The 19,351-nt window shown below is 36.5% G+C and overlaps 1 protein-coding gene across 1 annotated transcript; it reads right to left on the minus strand.

The window, feature by feature from the left end:
* Window positions 1–11,987: 11,987 nt before the first annotated feature.
* LOC116173933 (forkhead box protein L1-like) lies at window positions 11,988–18,911 on the minus strand. The gene is made up of 2 exons (XM_031491675.1): window positions 18,370–18,911; window positions 11,988–12,253 (listed from the first exon to the last, which is right to left on the minus strand). The coding sequence occupies exons 1-2, from the start codon at window positions 18,883–18,885 to the stop codon at window positions 12,092–12,094; spliced, it is 678 nt and encodes a 225-aa protein (XP_031347535.1). The 5' UTR covers window positions 18,886–18,911; the 3' UTR covers window positions 11,988–12,091.
* Window positions 18,912–19,351: the final 440 nt, after the last annotated feature.

The raw sequence follows: 19,351 nt of genomic DNA on the forward strand, positions 1-19,351 counted from the left end.
ACTCGTATTTTAGAATTTCAGCTCCGTTAAGAAACTATTAGATGATTTTGGTCTTCTGTGTTAATTTAAAACGAGCATTAAAGCTGCAGTGGAGTTTATTTCATTATCGCAGATCTGTTGTCATTCGCCCGAAATTTCAGGTAACAATGAACTACTGAATTTGGAAATATTAAATTTCGTGGTTTTTCGGGCTGTCCCATGTAGTTTTATAAAAAAAAAGCCACTAATTACTCTAACCCCAATGGACAACTGAAAACGATAGAACCAAATAGGATGATGTTTGGTCAGGACAGATTTTAGTGAAAATTTGATTAAGATAAAGGTTTAAATGCAATTAATATCTGAATAGACACCAGCGAATGTGGAGCGGCCAAAAACAAGATGGATATTGTAAATGCTTTTTACTAATTAAAAAAATGTGCCTTTCTAACGCCAAGTGTCCGTATGCGTTTAGAATAATCAATAGAGACAATTGGTTTCTAGAAAAAAAACCGCACGAACCGACAAATGAGCAAAGATCTAACAAGAAAACCGTAACTGTATTATTTATGGTTGTCTTTAGGGTAGAGCCATTAGCTTGTAGCCACACGGTCAACTGGCCTTAATAAAGCTATCATAGCTGAATTACTAACCGGAGCAGTTACTATAGGAACGAAACCCGGAGGCCGACAAATTACTTCGTAGTTCGAAATCCGTATTATTGTCCGAGAAGGGTGTAAGAAGTCCCCCGAGGTTTTGTTGATTGCCAGCCTCACGCGCCGGTTATCAACAACACCCTTTCTCTTGGTTTTGCTAACCGCCACGCTTTATTTTTGTGATACATTTGAGAAAACGGTATGAATACTAACTAAGCCTAAAATCGCTTTAAAGTCTGCATTGAATACATAAAAAAATCGTTCCGTTTTTGCATATAAATCAAATTTTAGCACAAAGCTCTCCCGCCCCAGAAAACTTCACACACGCGCTCCACCATATCAATTAGCGTTAATATCACGAACTACGTAAATCACACAGTTCGATAACTTAATAGGTATCCAGAATTACGGTAAAAGTTAAGAAATATATTAAGGGAAAAAGTTTTTATTTATAGAAAGCAATTTCGTCCACGCTTTAGCTTATTTTTCCCAAGATGGTCAACAAGTGCTTCGGTCGTTAATGTATAACATCTGTTAGCCGAAAGTTACGCCCTATATAGATCATTTTCAAAACATAATTCCAAACCAGTAAATGTTTTGTAAAGTATAAATTTCGATTAAATGTGACAAAAAAGGGAATTTGCTTGAGGTTATTTTGCGGTTTATCCTTTATAATTCAATTAAATATGAAATATTCGACCGAAATTCCAGTAAAACGATACATCCACTTTAATACCAACCCCGCGATCTAAATTTTCCGAACAAACACCAAAAACAAAAGTATTAAGCACCCCGCGGAGTTAATTACCGCCCCATAACATTTGAACGGCGTGGTACGAGCTTCTTAGCAACAGTTTTGGATTCAATGACACGAGCTTTCGTACCACTCACGACCTCGGCTTTCTAAAATATGCTGTTTTCCGACACTTGTAACGTGGGACCTCGATTCATGCAACGCGGCCATAACGTTTCACGCGAAAAGAACGAACGTGTAAACATCACCGGAGGGAATAACGACTGTTTGTATAATTGATCAACAAACAAACAGAACTGTTGGAAGAGCCACTAGCATCGGGCACTGGGCCTTTTTGATTGACGTTTATATGACGGCAAAATTAAGATAATCGCCGGTCTTTTTCGGCGCAATCCGCGATAAATCTCCGGAACCGGAATTTATTGCAATGGCGGCGGCATTTAATTAATTCGATTACTTACCAATCCAATTTGAATGCCGCCCCCGCCGTCAGTTTAATTATTCTACTCGATGGCAAGTGTGAAAGCTGCATTCTTTTCTAATTCGACAACAAATTTGATTTTTTATCCAAAGCAACATTCCCGCGTAAAATGGAAGCTTAAGAGCCATGTATTACGCGTAATTGTTTAAGAGACAAAAATCTTAACATTTCCCCTTGAAAACGTCCTGCTTTGGGTCAGTTATGAATCTATTGCAGTAACATGTTACATTTTTCGGTTATTGTTACTATCATGAAACGTTTTCGGTACTTAAGTAAGTTAAAATGTGTTTATTTTTTATGGTAAATGTGGTTACTTATTTAGAATTAACACAATTTCGATCATCCTATTGGAATTGGAGGTCAAGTGTTTTGTATCAGATGTATTAGATGTTGATTTTATTTAAATAATCGCTTTATGTTCATAATTGAATTAAATAAGTGCATTGTGTTATTTTAAAGTGGATCTCTGGTCAGTGCGATAAGAATTTATTATCGCTACGTAAAGCAAAATAAGCTAAATTAGATTTGCCTATAAGAAAACAGATGTTTGATGACACAGTCTGCCATAATAAAAGAGCGTTTTGTTGCAACGCAGTCTGTTCTGCTAATTGTAAAGATTTGTTATAGAAGAAAGATAGAACGTGTATAAAGGGATTTTATACTGTCGTTTAAGTGAATGTTTAAGTCAAATATAAGCGAAAGCGCCTGTTTACGTTTATGAAATGTTAGTCTCAGTAACCGTTAAAGGAAGTATTTTCACTATAATAGAGCCAGTGTTAATGTAATGTATGTAATCACAACGAACCCAGTGCCGTCTAAATCAAGATTCAGGTGCAATCCAAAAAGCGAAATTTTCGTTGTGTTTGTGCTTCAATTTAAAGAGAATCGCAGTTATGACCGGATTTTAAAGGAATATCAACACTTCATGGTAATTAAGATTTTTTTAAAATTAACTTGTTCAATCGATCGATTGTGCATGGTATTTGTCTGCTGGCCCTGAGCGCTGTTATTTATTTCAGCTTTATTACTCATTGATTTATGTCGAATACATTGGAATGATGTGAAATTTAATGTGATTAACTCGTAATTTGACTCCTGTAGGAATCTGGTATTAATCTAAATTTCTATCAGGAGAGGGCGGTAGTTTCGGAGACATCATGTTTGTTGACATTCCCGCCAGTATAATTACCATCACCATTACATTCCTACTTCCTTCTAAATACTATATAAACAGAAACCGAACCAGAAAGGAGGTCATCCCTTGATCCTAAGTACCACAGTCCTATTCCCTGGTTAGAGTAGCGATTGTAGATCACAGTCTGACAATAATTTACCTGTCCCTCAATTAAAGTAGATATTACGTAAAAATTACCTAATTTGCCTGATCCCGTTCAAAGTGAATTATATAATTATTAATTATAATTTGATACGGGATGCTAACAAGGTTAAATTACAGAGCGGGCAGGTCAAGGATCCGTTCTGCCAACGGATCAAGTTGAATGGCATTCCACCATTATATTTTAGTTTCTGTACAATTGTAAATATTTTATAAGTTGTGTATATATTTCCTAATCATTCTATCACATATTCTACCAAGCTTCAGTTAATTAATTAGTGGTGGACCTCGATCTCCGATATCGAGTTACCCAGAACAGCTCCCTGTCTTCCTGAACGTAGATAACCAAACATACAGAGGCTAAAGGTAGCCTGCATTCGCTAGGACCGTTACATGTTACATCTGTAAGTTATTAGCTTCGTGTTTAGTCGAGCTCAAATTAGGAGCTAGATAAAAGCTCTATAGGCGCGAAGTTAACCAAAATAGCAATTCTAGTAAAGGTCTATGGAAAGTCGTTCACTCAATTAGTAGTAGTAGTAATCGACCAAGTGGAGAAGACAAGCCCTTTATCATTTAAACTTTTAATTTCACATCAAAATCATCATCACCTTGATAAGCAACTATTGAACGGTGATAAATTGTTTGACATTGAGCGGTGGCCAACTCTTGTACTTTGAATGGCAAACAAACATTGAACTTTGAACGGCGTCCAACCTTTGGACTATGAACAGTAAGCAACCTTTGAACTTGACATTGACTTAATTTCGAAGATCACCGCGTCGTTAACATTTCAGACTGCTATTTAGTTTTGACAGACCTCGTCAGAAGGAGAGCGAGATAAATGGACAGCGCCCAAATCTTCCGTTTACTTAAGTGTAAAGAAATTACATGTTAAAAGATTAGAATTAAATAGCTGTAATTTATTTGCGTGGAATTTGTAAAAGTTTATCTCATATTTTGCTCCGATCGTAGATAAGAAGTTTTGTTATCGCTGCGTAAGCTACTTAGTTTCAAGATAAGCGTGTATGATCGCCGAACTAAGTGGATGTTAATTCTTTCGAAGACGCAGAATTTTATTAAGGAAGGATGAATGGAAGTGAGACAAAGAAATTGATTTAAATAGAAGAGGAAGACGTTAATCGGAACTACCTTGGTGGTAGACGTTTGAAACGTAGCCGTAATTACTGAATATTCAGACGAATAATTTGATATTCGGGGCACTAATTCGCACGTATAGGGTCAAGTACAAGTAAAACACATTAGGAAATTCTTACCTTGAATATAACTAGCTGTTGACGCCAAGAAATGGCATCCAATTCTGAACACAATAAAAAAACGTCCCAACCCGCAAGGCTAGGTATACATATAAGTGCCTCGCTTTACTCGTAATTTTCTTATATACCGGATACGATTTGGCCACCCCATTCAGAAGGAAGTGGTGGTCTTCAACAACGTTCACGGTTCGAACTCGATCATAACTTAACCGAGATGGCAAAGATGCTGAGCATGTACTGAAGTTTACAAATTACTTAAATATACTCGCATGTACCCTCGTACTTGTATAAACATGTAGGGACAAAATAGTTAACAACTCACACGCTAAAGAGTTACGGAAGTTCTATATGAGGGTCGATCCTCGGTGTTAATATCTCCTTCGTGACTCGGGAACCTACTTCTGATACTGTTTCACAGCAAAATGCCCGCTTGCTATCTACAAATAAGCTAAGGCCGTCGGTCGGTACCCGCAGGTAACGGTGAGTTTACTCCAAGGTTACAAAACTATTACGTCGAAAAAGAATTGGTAGGTAACGTAAAACTTGAATAGAACATGAACCCTAAAGGAAATCAAAGATAACCCCCCCTTCTTTGATAACACAAAATATACCTACCCCTTAGATAAAAGATAAGAGGATAATTGTAGATGAAGCAACGATTCTAGATTGCAATTACATTACAACTAATTACAGCCGAAATCTAAAGAAGGTACACGATAAATAAACGAATTGCAACGTGTCGGTACTTATGTCAAATGGGTAAAATTCATATTACGAAAACCTCCATTGGGAGCACAGGCGAAGCCTGCTCAAACTAATCACCTGGGAATTTCCAAATTATAAATTCAATCGTCAGAGATCAATATGTATTCGGATGATGGCAATTAGAATTCCATGCATTCTATCTTACGCTTTCAGCTGCGTGGAGTCATCTATCAAATCGCTTCAAATGTTACGGGGATTCTTCGACAAGTAGTAAACCGAAAACAAAACTAAAGTTAAGAATAAATTGTGACAACTCGCAAAACTGACTATTTTGAGAAAAGGTTTAAATAACAGCACGCAACAAATACGCTCAAATTCATCTGCGTTTTAACATAAAAAAACTCGTTATGCGTTTTCCACTAAAAAATACCACCACCAAATAGACACTTGACCAACAAATGGCGTCGGTGAACGTCCAGTTCGCTTACATTTAAAACCTTTTTCCTTTCCTTCCTTCCGTTCCTTCTTCCTTTACAAAATAAGGCGCGCCTTCTAGAAATCGGAATGCACCTGTGCTCTCTTAACAGCTATGACCCGTGCTTTGAATCTTGATATAGCGTACTAAGCGATAACAGCTCTTATAGCAGGCTGGAGATAAGCTTTTACAATAAATACGAAAATGTTTCAGATGTTTCTTATTTTACTAATACAAAAAGCTACAAAAACACAAATTAACCAAAGTAATTGTTTAAAGAAAATTAACAAAATTAAATAATTGTGAGAACAAAACCAAATCGAGTTCGAAATCAAACGACAGGGACGGCATTGCGCCCAATCCCAACCCAATTTTTTATTGTCATTTTAATGTCATTCTTTTTTTAATTTCAAATGGCACCTGCCTAAATAAATCGGGATTACAAATTTTCCACTGATAAAAACACGCATATCATTAGAAAATTTCAACCAAAAAACAAGGTGAAAAAGTCAATTCGTAGAAAAACTTCCGTTTCCGAACTCAAGACCTTCCCATTGGTGGCCCTAGATACACGCCCTGAGGACTTCCAGTAATATACCACGGAAAGCCCCATGAATTCTTTCCCCGGCGCAGGATTTTGTTAAGGAAGGAGGAACGGAACTGAGAAAGGGAAAATTGTTTTCAATAGAAGAGGGTGACGTTAATCGGAGGTTCTTTAATGGTGGACGTTTGAAAAGTAGCCGTTTGTTTTTGTGTATTGCCATATTTGAGCGTTTTTGAAAAAAAGTCGATCTTGTTTCATTGTAAGTTTGTGTAGAAAGAAACGCGTCTTCGCTAAAAAGGGCTGTGGTTCGATTTTCACCAGGACGAAAACATGAAGATCGGCAATCAAGTTAGGCAAAAGTTTATGGCCCTTGCCAACTGGAACGATGCAAATTCGTGACCTGATTTTTATATTTATTTAATTTAGTTCTTGTATTTGTGTAGGCTATGCCAGGGTTTTTGTCCCGAAGAAGGTTTCTCTGCGCCTGGTTGTGTGCGTTGATTGCATGATGCTATGTAAATATACTTAGTGATGACGTCATAATACACCGATGATGTGCGTGCAAACTAAGGAAAATGCTGGGTAGGATCCTATAACCTTATGTGTACATTACTATTTCAACGTAATTTCATAGAAACGTATCATTGTTGATACGAGGAAAGGGTTATTAGTTTAAAAAGCCCTTTATTTCCATTCAAAAAATATAACTCCGGGATATCGACCTGCCCATATGGCATCCTTAAGGTTATGAGGTTGTTTATGTACCAACCTGCATCATTAGTGATTGGTCGGCTTTTGAAAAAGCAAAAACCGCCAATAGATTGCTCGGAGGAGCGTGGCAGAAGATTTGCCTAAATATCGGTATTTACTTTCCTGTTCTTTGTCATTTTTTACCCCTATCTAAATAACCGTTGTTGTTCTACTGTGTCATAGTGAAAAGAACGATAACAGTTTATCTTGGTTGCGGACCACAAACCAGAAACTGATAGATACCCATAATAAAAAAAATAATGTATTTGCAACAGGTATCCGCTTATCTCCAAACATAAACCCGAGAAAATCGATAGGCCCGTCAAAATCGCGAAATAATCTCACCTAATTAAGTATCGACCGTGCTTGTTATTCTATTACGTATAATAAAGAAAATAACCTCTCGAAATTGTATATAGATCTAAGATAAGGGTAGATAATCAAAAATGGAAATTTTTCGTTAAGTAGGTGTGCCTGTTGATTTCGTACCGGCGGCGGCGGCGACGTCGGCATCGCGCGCGTTTATTATTCCGTTTTGTTGCTTTTCTGTTTTTTGCGTGACCGTTTTTGATAATTGCAAAAGATAAGTGTACACACAGACCGTGATATTATGAGAGCGATAAAAGTCGCAATCGAAGCTTTCCCAACAACAACATGTGTCAAGAGGAAAAAAGGGTTGCATTTCCTGTCTGTCTGACTCTCGCTGCCACTAAATTATATTTCATTTCTGCTGCTCCGCTACAACCCCTTGCTTCCAGGCGAAATTTTCCGGTCTTATCTTAACGTGCTTAATTACAGTTGTTGATGTATAGCTAATTGAGTTGGCTGATGACAAGCAAAATGTACGTGACGGTAATTAAATTTTATGAAATTGCATTTGAAATTGGACTTGAAAGTTCAAACCACCTCATTTAGAACCAAGTACTGCCATCTGTATGTGGCAGATCACACTCTTCAAAGAAACCTGCGTTGCTTGCCGCGTAAATGATCAATTCTTTGCAATTCTAAAATTTTAGTATCCACTACCCACAATTAAAGCGGACGTTCTACATACTTTCAGATTTAATACAAAGCTATAAGGATCGTGCGAGAGGACAATTACTGAATTTCTGTTGCAGAAAAATTTCTGCCTTGCGTTTTATTTGGATTCTTGAGGAATGGCGGATTTTGTTTTGGTCCTTCAAATTAGGAAATGAATTACTCTTCATCTTAAAACTTAACTGAACGTTAATACAGCGTAAATTCTTCAAGCCTCATACAGCGTGATCGCAATTCACGCACTACCACACCCTTTACTCGTTTTAGTAGCATTTGAAATAGGATAAGATGGGTATTATACGAACTTACCTTATGGCTTTCGCAGGGATAACATTGATTTTTATCTAAATACTCTTTTACTGAGCTACCACACTGGGAATGAGTTCACTGAAACTTTGATATCACGACAATTATACAATCCAACTCATTAAAAAAATGTTAAAGCTTTTCCCAATTCAGTTTCGTTGAATTAGAAAGAAATAGGAAACTTAATCCTCTACTTTAGATTCGAGAAACATTACCGTACAAAAACAATCTACAATACCCCTAGTCCGTATTATTTCAAAACGTGGTAGATATCCCAACATTTCTGCGTGACGAATATATTACCCTAGGGCAAGGTCAACCTTCTTGGTAATTGTAGCTCCTTTATGAGACATGAAAAGACTCCAAATAGCGTTGACAATTATTGGAAAACTACTAAATTAAATCGGGTCGCACTCATTCAAAATCTTTGCCATGCCAAAGATCTAAGTTGATATGTTCGTACCCGCCATGTTTATGGGTCGGTGCAAAGCACACTTCAATTTTTTTATTATATTTTTGTTATGGTAACCACATAATTTAACTGTTTTTCTTTTCCTCAATTTAAATACGCAATAAACGCACTCCGAAATATCTAGTGTATCTCTTAATAACATTAATTTGCGGACAGTTTCACCTGAAAAACAAACAAAAAAACAAATTCAAACTACTTTATTACTTTTTTATTACTTATTAATATAAGGCATGTCAAACTATTAAACCATAACTATATACCACCTAGTGGGAATGTATATACTTAGATTGTATTCCTCAATTGAGTAAAACGCATTTTTAATTAGTAAATTTTTTGTTTTTTAATTAAAATTACGTTCTGATAAAGCTTTATACTTTTGTGGTAATGTATTGAATAATATAGCTCTATTGTAGGTAGTACGGATTTGATTTTAAGATGATTTAAAGGTAAATCGCGCTGTTAAACAATGACTCCTCGTAAGTTAATTAGCCATTTCTGAACTGATTAATTTTCACGTCTCGTTTTATGTATCATTTGAACATTAGTAAACTAACATGCCGTTTGTGAACCGATTCCCGTGGATTATTTGTTATTTAAAAATCGAAAAATTGCACGTTTCCGAATTTTGCACCTTAAGCGTAGTCACTATTTAAACTAATTCTTCTTTTACAACTCCGAAAAACACGCGGACGAGATGTCATGGACCTCTCTTAACCCGCTGTGCGCTTGGCTATTTATATTAAAGTCAAAACGGAACCAACGAAAATACGTCGATCGGCGTTCCTTTTAAACCAATAGCAAGCCAGCATCTTTTTTTACAATTTTGTTTCGGCTAAAACGGAACCGCCGCATCAGTGTGGTTCGCACCTACTACGCATGCTAGGGTAGACACGCCATTTTGCCTACATATCAAATTTGGAAACAATTTAATTGCAAAGTGGGCTCTCTTTACAACCTGCATACTCGCGACCCTTGCAATTCGACTCATTTTTAAATATAGCAAGGTTTATGTAGCACCTTTTACTTCGGGGCGGGAAACTCTGAAATAAGAAAAATATAAAACCCTCAAAACAAAAAAAGAGCGGAAGACGAAATAAGAAGAAGGGAAAGTAACATGAGAAGAGAGAGTGCGACATACGTAGAGGGAAAGAAAGAGGAAGAATGGAAAAATTTTGTAATGATATATCCCAGGGAATTTCATTCGTACCACCCAGTTCTAGCCGAAGGATATCGAGATTTCAGAATGGCGCGAAACATTTTGACAACGAAAGTTAAATGGTGCTGCTTGTCATTGATTCCCAGTGTTGCCAATTGTAAGTCAAAATTTTCAGTGTCTGCTGAGGAATCCCTACGATCATCAGAATAATGAAAGAACCAATGGTAGGCGTGGAGGGAAAAATAATAATGCCGGCAGAAGGTACAAAAGAATGGATAGACGAGAACAAAGAGAAGAGGAAAGGGGCGATGAAATAGCAGAAAGAAAAGTTACAAGTGCAAGCTAAGTTCGTCTAAATAAAATAATGGTCGCCGAAGTAGGAAAAGAAGGAATTATGAGGAGTAAGAACAATGTTGAGAGGAGCAAAATATGCATAATGTGTCGAGCTTATTTTTGAGGAAAGAGGAAAGAGAAGAGGAGGAAGAATAGGGAAAAAAGCACTACGCTAGGTATGGGTAGGTATATTGTTGGTAGATGACGAGGAATGCAGATTAAGTAACAGAAAAACGAATTGAGAAGAACAGAGAGTATGAAAACGGGTAAGAGGAGGCTGTGGAGTTTGTAGGGAGAAAGAGTAAGAGAGCGAGAATAGGACTAAAAGCGAAAGGACCGTAGGGGTAGCAAGCAAATTTGAAAAGTTCTAGGATTTTGTAAGCAAATAGGTAAGATTCGTGAAAGATAAAAAAGGGAGATCGAAAGGTGGTATAATAAAAATCGCGAAGGAAGATAAAAGAAGTTGATAAGGAAGTGAGTCCTAAAAGATCTTAGGAAAAGGCGGAAGGATTTAAAAGTAATTGCGCGGTTCATATGTGGAAGAGAGGGGAAGAATTTAGATATCTGGTATAAGAACGCAGGGAAGGAAGGAAAGCAAAAAGAGGGGAAGGACTGAATGACGACTATATAAAAGTAGAAACAAAGAAGAAGAGAAATCCAACAGAGAGAGGAAAACGGGGACGAGGAGAAAAAGCAGGAATGGACACAACGAGGAGACGGCACAAGAAAATGGTATAAGAGAGTGGATGGAAGTTAGGATAAATGGGTAAGAAAACCTGTTGAAACGATATAGAAGAAGGAATTACTAATAATAGTAACAAAACCACGACATGTGAGGAGCAACTGTGCGACGTAAAGTAAACTCTAATATAAAGGAAGGTGAGGTTAAATAAGAGGCACTCCCCTTTGACGACGACCCAAATCAAATACTACCCTCGCGCAAGACGAACTCCTGTCAGAGAAAGAAAAAAGAATACTCGTGATAGAAGAAAAAATGAATTAATGAAGTAATTAAATAATTAAAAATGCATATGATCAAGGGGCGAGAGGACCCAAATAAATAAAATACTCATTTTATAGCATATATTAAATTGGCATTTTAAAAGTTTGAATGAGTCGGCAAAGTCGCTGATCAGTTGAACAATTTAACCGCAACGGTAGATAAAGTGAAGCAGATGATTGTGCATTCTAATGACATATCTGTCATTCTTATTTCAAATGGGACGCAAAGCGAGATATAAAATGACGTTCAGAACATAATATTATGACAATGCTGTTTCTGTAAAAACGATCGCAACGGCAGTACCTAAGCTTGCTATTTTTGACTATGATACTGTAGGAACTTCGGCCCTTCATGAATACACAAACGGTATCGGTCATCACTCATCACTGTCATTTGGCTTAAAATTTGTAACCTGAAATTGAGAATTGATGACATTACGTTATTTACTTATTGCATTTCCATTATAATTAAATTTATCTGTCCAAGGTAAAATTGCCTTACAAATAAATTAGTTCGTAGTAGGTAATCAGTAATTTTATACAGAATTCATATTTTTGTCAGAATAATTATCTAGCCTCTTCTTGCAAAATAACATCTCGTATGCGAAAACGGAAATTATTTTTCATTACAACTTACCATCAGTTCAAGGATCAGTTTTATGCGACTTTCATGTTTATATACTTTAGATTATTTATAATCCTTCAAAGCCGAAATTTTAAATAAAATAAAGACATAAACACTTATTTATTATTACTAAAGCTAACACCGATACAATCACATTTTGATATGGTAACATCAAAGAAAAAGACGTAAACAAACATCGAACTGTTTAATCAACTTTATCACTAATATTGCTAGATTTTATGAGATTTTCTATCGTAAATAAACTCGAGTTTTTATATTTATGTAAAGGAGTTTCGCAAATCCCTTCTTCGCCCGTTTTCGTGGAGGAATTTGATGAATTTCTTGAAACTAACGCGAGTGCTTGTTCCTGTAACAATAAAGCAAACATATATTACGTGAATCTGAAATTCTTATCTTGCAGTTTATATTTCTGTTCTCTCAACAGCTGCCATAATGAAATTCAAATATTTAGAAAAAAAAACTGGGAAAGAGAAAACTTAGTTTTCTGAAAATATGCATTATACACATACTTCTGGGTTCATTAAATTTCTCCGCAACTTTATTAGAGTGCAGATTTCGGTACGATGCTCGTTACGATTGTTTGAAAAGGCTCTAAACTATGCTACGAGTACCTACATAACGGTATTTTAAAAACTTTTAATTGGCTAAAGCTAAACAGTTCCGTTAGTCATTTTTATTTGTTCTGCGTGGAGTTTGGCTTAATTTATTGAAATAGCTCGTGCAATTTATTGGTAAATACACCGTTAGACATTTAATTCACAACTTCACGTGCTACTGACGAATTTAAGAAATAGTTATTTACATAAAAGTCGGGAAAATGGCACAGTAGTGGCGAGGAAATATTGAAGTACGAGGCCCCTAGGGGCCGAGTACTTTAATTGCCGAGTCATGTAATGTCATTTTACTGACGAGTTTACCTCGGCACTAGAATCACTGCTTTCATTGCCCATATAAGAAAAGATGAGTTTTTCAGTAATTGCTATAAATTGGTATCGATGATGTGCAATATTTCAGAAACGAAACAAATCTAGAAACAAGTTGTAAATTAGCATATGCATTTTTGGTAATACTGATCAGTATTTTATTAGCAAAGTTTAAAATTATCCCATCTCACGAGCAATCTAACTCAAAATATACTAGAGTCTGCACATCTACACTATACAGGGTGCCCATTATGTATGGAATATCGTATATATCTCGATAAATATCGAATGTATTCAAAATGTTTATATATAAAATTCGTTTAACATTTTATTTCCCTAAATAAGGCAGCCTTCAGTTGTTTTTATTTCAAAAAACAAATGAGTAACCTCGTGAGTAACGAAAAACAATTGTATTTTTTTAAATGGCAGTGCACCTTTTCATTGGGCTTATTTTAGAGTGATTTTTTTTCTCTTTTCGGTAATATAACATGTTAGTACCGTTATTCAAAATAATTTTTCCAAAAAATTTATTATGATTTGATCCAGGTATCCTACATCAAAATAAAACAATTGAACGTGTCCGTTTCTTACTAATCCTTGAAGACAAAATGCCGTGCCGGCCCGTGTGGAGCAGTTCAGTTAAAGCTGAACTGTGGTGCTAAGGGTCCCTGGTTCGAGTCCGGGTTCGGGCATGGATGTTTGTAAATGTATAGTGGGTTGGGTTGGTAGAGCAGCCTTGGCTGAAGCCCCGCCCACTCAAAATTAAAGGCAAAATAAAATAAAATTAGCAGTAAAAAGGCTTTCATCGCAATTTCAAAATGTTCACCACACGGCAAGGCAGTGGCATAACCTATCACAAAAAGCTTGAAATAAAAATTATTTTTTTCTACACGGGTACCACGTGTACGTCATTGAAAAGAGAAAAAAATCTCTATCAAATGAGCCTAATAACAGTGTGCATTGTCAATTCAATTGTTTTTCATTATTCGTTTGTTTTCTGAAATAAAAACAATGGAGTAACCTTTTCCCAAATAAGTGTGAGTTCCATCTTAACCCTTCAGAATGTCATCTCCAACTTTTTTTAATATGTGAGTTTTTAGCGCCATGACGTCACACAACTGTTTGTTTCAAATATGAATATTAACCAGAAGTAACGTTGCTTATTGTAGACAATAAATGAATTATTAGTAATAAACACAAACAATTAACCAAAAAAAGCGCGTGAAGTCGCAACAACGTAGGGCCCGAGAGAACGTATCTAAAAATATTGTCCAACTAAGTATACAATTATTAATGAAATAAAAGGCGAATTTCGTTTTTGTCCCAGTATAACAGAAGACACGGAATTCTGTACAAAACTGTAATAAATAGCGGGTTATATACGATACTTCTGAAGCAGGCATTTCTACCCAAAGAAGATATCAGTTCCAGGGGATGATTTGTTGGGGTTTAATTGCACCTGCGTAAACGAGACTAATTGGGGTGTAGCGGTCATTTCTTTTGTTTTATACCGAGTATATCCTGAACCGTGTTGAGAAGGGATCGCTAATTTAGTGGTGTTTCCCCCGCAACGGTGAACGGTGAAAATTGTAAGAGAGGTTAAACATGAATGCGGTGCGGAGTCAATCGCGAGGAAAATTTGCTGTATCAATCTTAGGTTCACTCGCTACGCTTCTCCACAATCCGTGAAACCATTCAGGCAGCTACTGAGCGTGAGTTCAAGTTTAGCCATTTACTTATCGGGTGGTGGGTCATCACTTAATTACCTTAAATAGAGGGGTTGGTGACTCTTCCTTATTATCGTTATCACGATCCTCCTCAAATTTTACTAAATACGGGTGCTTGAAATTCTAGTCTCTGTTTGCTGATTCAACCCCCATCAGCCAGTATATTTGATCTTTAGTCAATGAAAAAAAGTCAACCTTTTCTCAACGAGCCCAGTATTGAAATACTTCACTACAATGTAAATTCTTTTCAATTAATAAGAATGAATTGCATTAGAGATTTAATACGTGCAAATGCCTATAATCCTGCGTGTGGTCTGATCTAATATGAATAAATGCAACAGGTAGGCGCCTTGAGTCCGAACTTAACCTTTGCGTAATATGAAACCACGTTAACTTAACTGAAAAGATTAATTCATTCCTTTTTATTCTCCTCTTATAATTGACCGTACAGAAAGGCCAAATATTGCCTTAAATTATAGGTTCTGTAGGAAGCTCACCTGGGCTGAACTACGCCTTCAAAGACATTAATATTATTCTGTTAGTCGGGCTATTGAACCTCTAACGTTGGCTCTGTAAACCGCACGTCATTTCAACTCCTAATGTCAGTCCACGTTTCCGTGGCCAATCGGTGCAAAGTACGACCAGTTATGCGTTTGCTCGAAGTAGACCGAAAATTAAGGGCTCAGGGTCAATGGTCCTAACATTATCAGCTAGGAGATCAGAGTCTGGCGGAAGGCGTACTTCCATAACAAATTTAGTTTCCAGTTCATGGGTAACCTTTTTAATTAGCAAACTCCTTAACCGCAAGGGTACATAAAGTATTCTAATAACATCTGTCATTCCTATTGCAAATGGGCCACGGAGCACGAAATAAAATAATGTTCAGAACGTATGACAATGCTGTTTCTAGGGGAACGATCGCGACGGTAGAACCTAAGTTTGCTATTTCTGACGTCTAAATTAAATTCAGAATTGTCAGAAGCTTTACAATGATTTATATGGCTTTTGATATAAAATAAAATTTTGTGTCAATGTTGAACCAAAAGTCTACGTTTCGTAAGGGGCTTCATTAGGACAAGAAACAAAATAACAATCAAAAATAAAAATAAAAGCCAAGCCAACGGGAGGCACTAAACTGCACACATTGGAAACTAAACCAGGCTATTTAAATCTGTTCCTTCAAGAAAAATTAAAGAAATAAGGATCGGAACAACTTAAAGAATCGAAAGCGTACAGAAAATTAGAAAAATCGAGAGAATCATAACAATATTAAAACTCTGAAGAGCGTTATAGATTGTAAAGATTTAAAGAAACGGAATACGAATATAAGAAATTACAACTGAGGATTTTGTATAACAGAAAAATCCGAATAATTCGATTTCAACCAAGAGGAAGCATATATAACAATAATAAGGTTCTGGTGCACCCCCGGATGAACCTAACGAAGAAACGAAAAAAATGAGAAAAGTAAAGAATTACAAAATTTGAAAAATCTAAAAAAAACCAAAACTGAAGAAAATCAAATATCCTATTAAATTAATGATTGTATAGAATGTGTGATGTTACATATCTGGCAGTTTTCAATTGAACAGTACCCGCTATAAATTTTATGCACTTATTTAAAGGCGGAAAACGCGAGTGTTGCGACACTGGATATGTCTCGGCGGGAATATTAATAATTCAATTACACAAGGAGGAAAGCTCGCAAGTACTCGTGCGTTATGGTTTTTTTCCGCGAGCGGAAGGATTGCAAGTTGTGGTGTAATCAATGGCGTGTTTGGGGAATTTTCGCTTTAGCTTAATATTATTCTGCTTTTACTTCAGCTTTGGTTTTATTATTTGTTAATTCGAGTTTCAAGATTAATACAAAAAAAAACATACAATTAGGGTCACTTGAAGGTTTTGTGTATTTAGTTACACGTACAGGGTGTTTTTTTAAGGAGGGGCCATAGAAAGTACACACCTACCATACATCATAACCGTAGGTGTATGACAACAGACAATGTTGAGTTATTTAAAATGGGCCATGGGGAAATTTACATTGCGCCAATTGTTCTCAAATCTTGGCCTTGCGCTTAATTATTTCACTGACAGGTCTCAATCTCATTCCTCGAAGCATCCGCAGCTCGAAAAGGTGTTCATGTGGTACAATTTGTACAAGAGTGGGCACAGTAGCTGAGTGGTAATCCAATGTAAATTTCTATATGGCCCATTTTGAATAACTGAACACCTTGTATAGAAGGAAGTCAGAATATAAGTGAGCACATTTCCTGGAAGGTTTTGAGTAGCTCATTTTTGTAATCAATGAAGACCCTAGAGCTACTCTCGGTCGAGGGCAACTTTTATTTGAAATTTGGTTGAATATGTGTTGGTTTAATCGATCTTCCGAGTGATACACACACATCCTCGAGCTTTCGTTTTACAACACAACGCATAGGTCCTATTACTAGACGGATTTGTTACTTGACGATGTGCCATGAGGTTCTAGTTAGTTTTGACAGGAGTTTTGATTTTTGGTTTAGAGTTGCGCAGTCACCTCTCGATGGACTTGGCTTATTGCAAATGCTAATAACAAATTTAATCCTACAGTTAAAATAAAAGAATTCACCAGATTCGAATAATCCGATAAATCTCGATCCGAAGAATCTAAAGGAGCTAAAGAATCTCAAGTCTGAAAAATTTGACAAATCGGAAAATTAGAAATTCGTAGAAACGAAAGAATTCGAAGACTTAAGGATCTGAGGAAACTTAACAGTGAGGAAAAACGTCCGAGGAAATGGAAAAACGTGAAAAACTGAGTAATCTAAGAATTGAAGAATTTTAAAAATCTGAAACATGAGAATGGAAAGAATCCCGAGAACTTAAAGAATATGAAGAGTCTAAGAACACGATAATTCAAAAATAGGAGGGGGTTGTAAAGGATCTGAAAAAATCGAATAATCTGAAGAATCTAAAAAAAAATTAATAAAATTAAGGGGCTGAGAAATTTAACGAATTTAATTCAGCGGAAGAATGCTAAAAATCGTATCTGAAATTTCCGTAAAAACGGAAGAATCTGAGGAATACTCAATGTCCATTTCTAGAAAATTGTATTAAAAGTAAAAAGGACTCGATAGCTGTTTCCCATGGTAGCCTTGTGGTGGAAAAAATCCTCCTCTCCTAAGGAGTATTGCAAAGAACGTAGCACCGAGGAGTCTGGGGGGTATGGAATACCCCCCCCCCCGCCTCTCCAAACCATATTCATTATTCAATGACCATTTCTGGAAAATTATATTAAATGTAACTGACTCGATAACCCTTTCACGTGGTACCCCATACGAGCATTTCACTCCATGCGGTTTTATTGATTAGAAGGAGTGGAGTATGTGTTTAGTAATCCAATTTTTAGTTATTTGACATTTTTTATGGAAACCTTACTTAATCGGATTCGGATTTATTGAATGATCAGTATTATAAATTACACAAATCGGTCATTTATCTGATACATTTTTTGATTTCTGTAACCATTTTCCTTTTTTTGTATGATAAATATAATTACACGCTTAAAATTATGAACATTATTTGTAATATCCAAAAGTAGCATTTTGGAATATTGCACAGAAATCCCAAAGTTGTGCTAATGATTTCGTTTTATCCTCCCAAACCCTTCTGAATACCTACTTGCTAAAATGTAATGAGGGATTTTCGTTATAAGTGACGAAGGTTGAGATCGTAAAATTTCAAACGGGCTTAATTGAATCAATTTTCTCTTTCCCTCCCAATTAGCGGTTAATTTTCCACGCGTTCAAAATCTAAGGCTATAAATTTCGTACCTGTAATAAAGTGGAGGTACACTCCGATACTCTTTGTCTGCGCGTTTTCCTTCGTCTATAATTTCCTTTTTCGAACATGTTAATGGCCGCAGGATCCAACATCCAGTAGCTTCCTTTTCCTCCGGTCTGTTCCGGACCGACGGGCGACACACGATCTCTGGGAACCTTCACGAAGCAGTCATTCAAACTTAGGTTGTGCCTTATCGAGTTTTGCCAACCCTGCTTATTGTCGCGGTAGTAGGGAAAATTGTCCATTATGTAACGGTAAATGCCACTGAGTGTCAATCGCTGCTTTGGAGACGAACTAATTGCCATCGCGATTAAGGCGATGTACGAGTAAGGGGGCTTCTCGGGACGCGGCGGTTGTTGCACCCTTACCGGTAGCGGTAACCAAAGGTGAGGAAAATAGGGGTAGATGCAGTGTCGCGTCAGGTAATTGTGATAATGTAAGTGGGAGATTTCGCACGAGCTGAAACTTTGCAAGAGATCCGGATACTCAACTTTGGATGAAAACATTCTCACTTTCACGTTTTACCCATCGCGTTTATTAAAACCGAAACTAATCTAAGTTTTCAATGAAAGCTCATTTAAACGAAGTTGTTCCTCCCACCATTTTTACGCGGACTTTTCTAAGACGCCTTTAAGTCTCGAGCGACGCACATGTTGACAAAACACCACCTACCCACCACCTATTTACTATACATAATAACGGTGACAATTTATAAACATCCCCGGCAATTAATGGGATTTACTTAAGCAATGTGTCATCGTTAACAAAATTTAGATTTGTTATTTTATTCTTTACTAAATGAGCGCGAGTTTAGTTTATTATATTTGTATTATTTTTTTGCGTACAGAGCCCGATTTTGAAATAGACCGAAACTTGTAAAACAACAAACAATATTTCAAGTGTCGTTAAGCTCACTTGATGTGTTTTCACAGAAGGGCTTTTCTTTTAGAGTCTTTTTAGCAGACGCTCATT

The sequence above is a fragment of the Photinus pyralis genome, unplaced genomic scaffold (assembly GCF_008802855.1).
Source record: "Photinus pyralis isolate 1611_PpyrPB1 unplaced genomic scaffold, Ppyr1.3 Ppyr1.4_LG6, whole genome shotgun sequence".
Lineage (NCBI taxonomy): Eukaryota > Metazoa > Arthropoda > Insecta > Coleoptera > Lampyridae > Photinus > Photinus pyralis.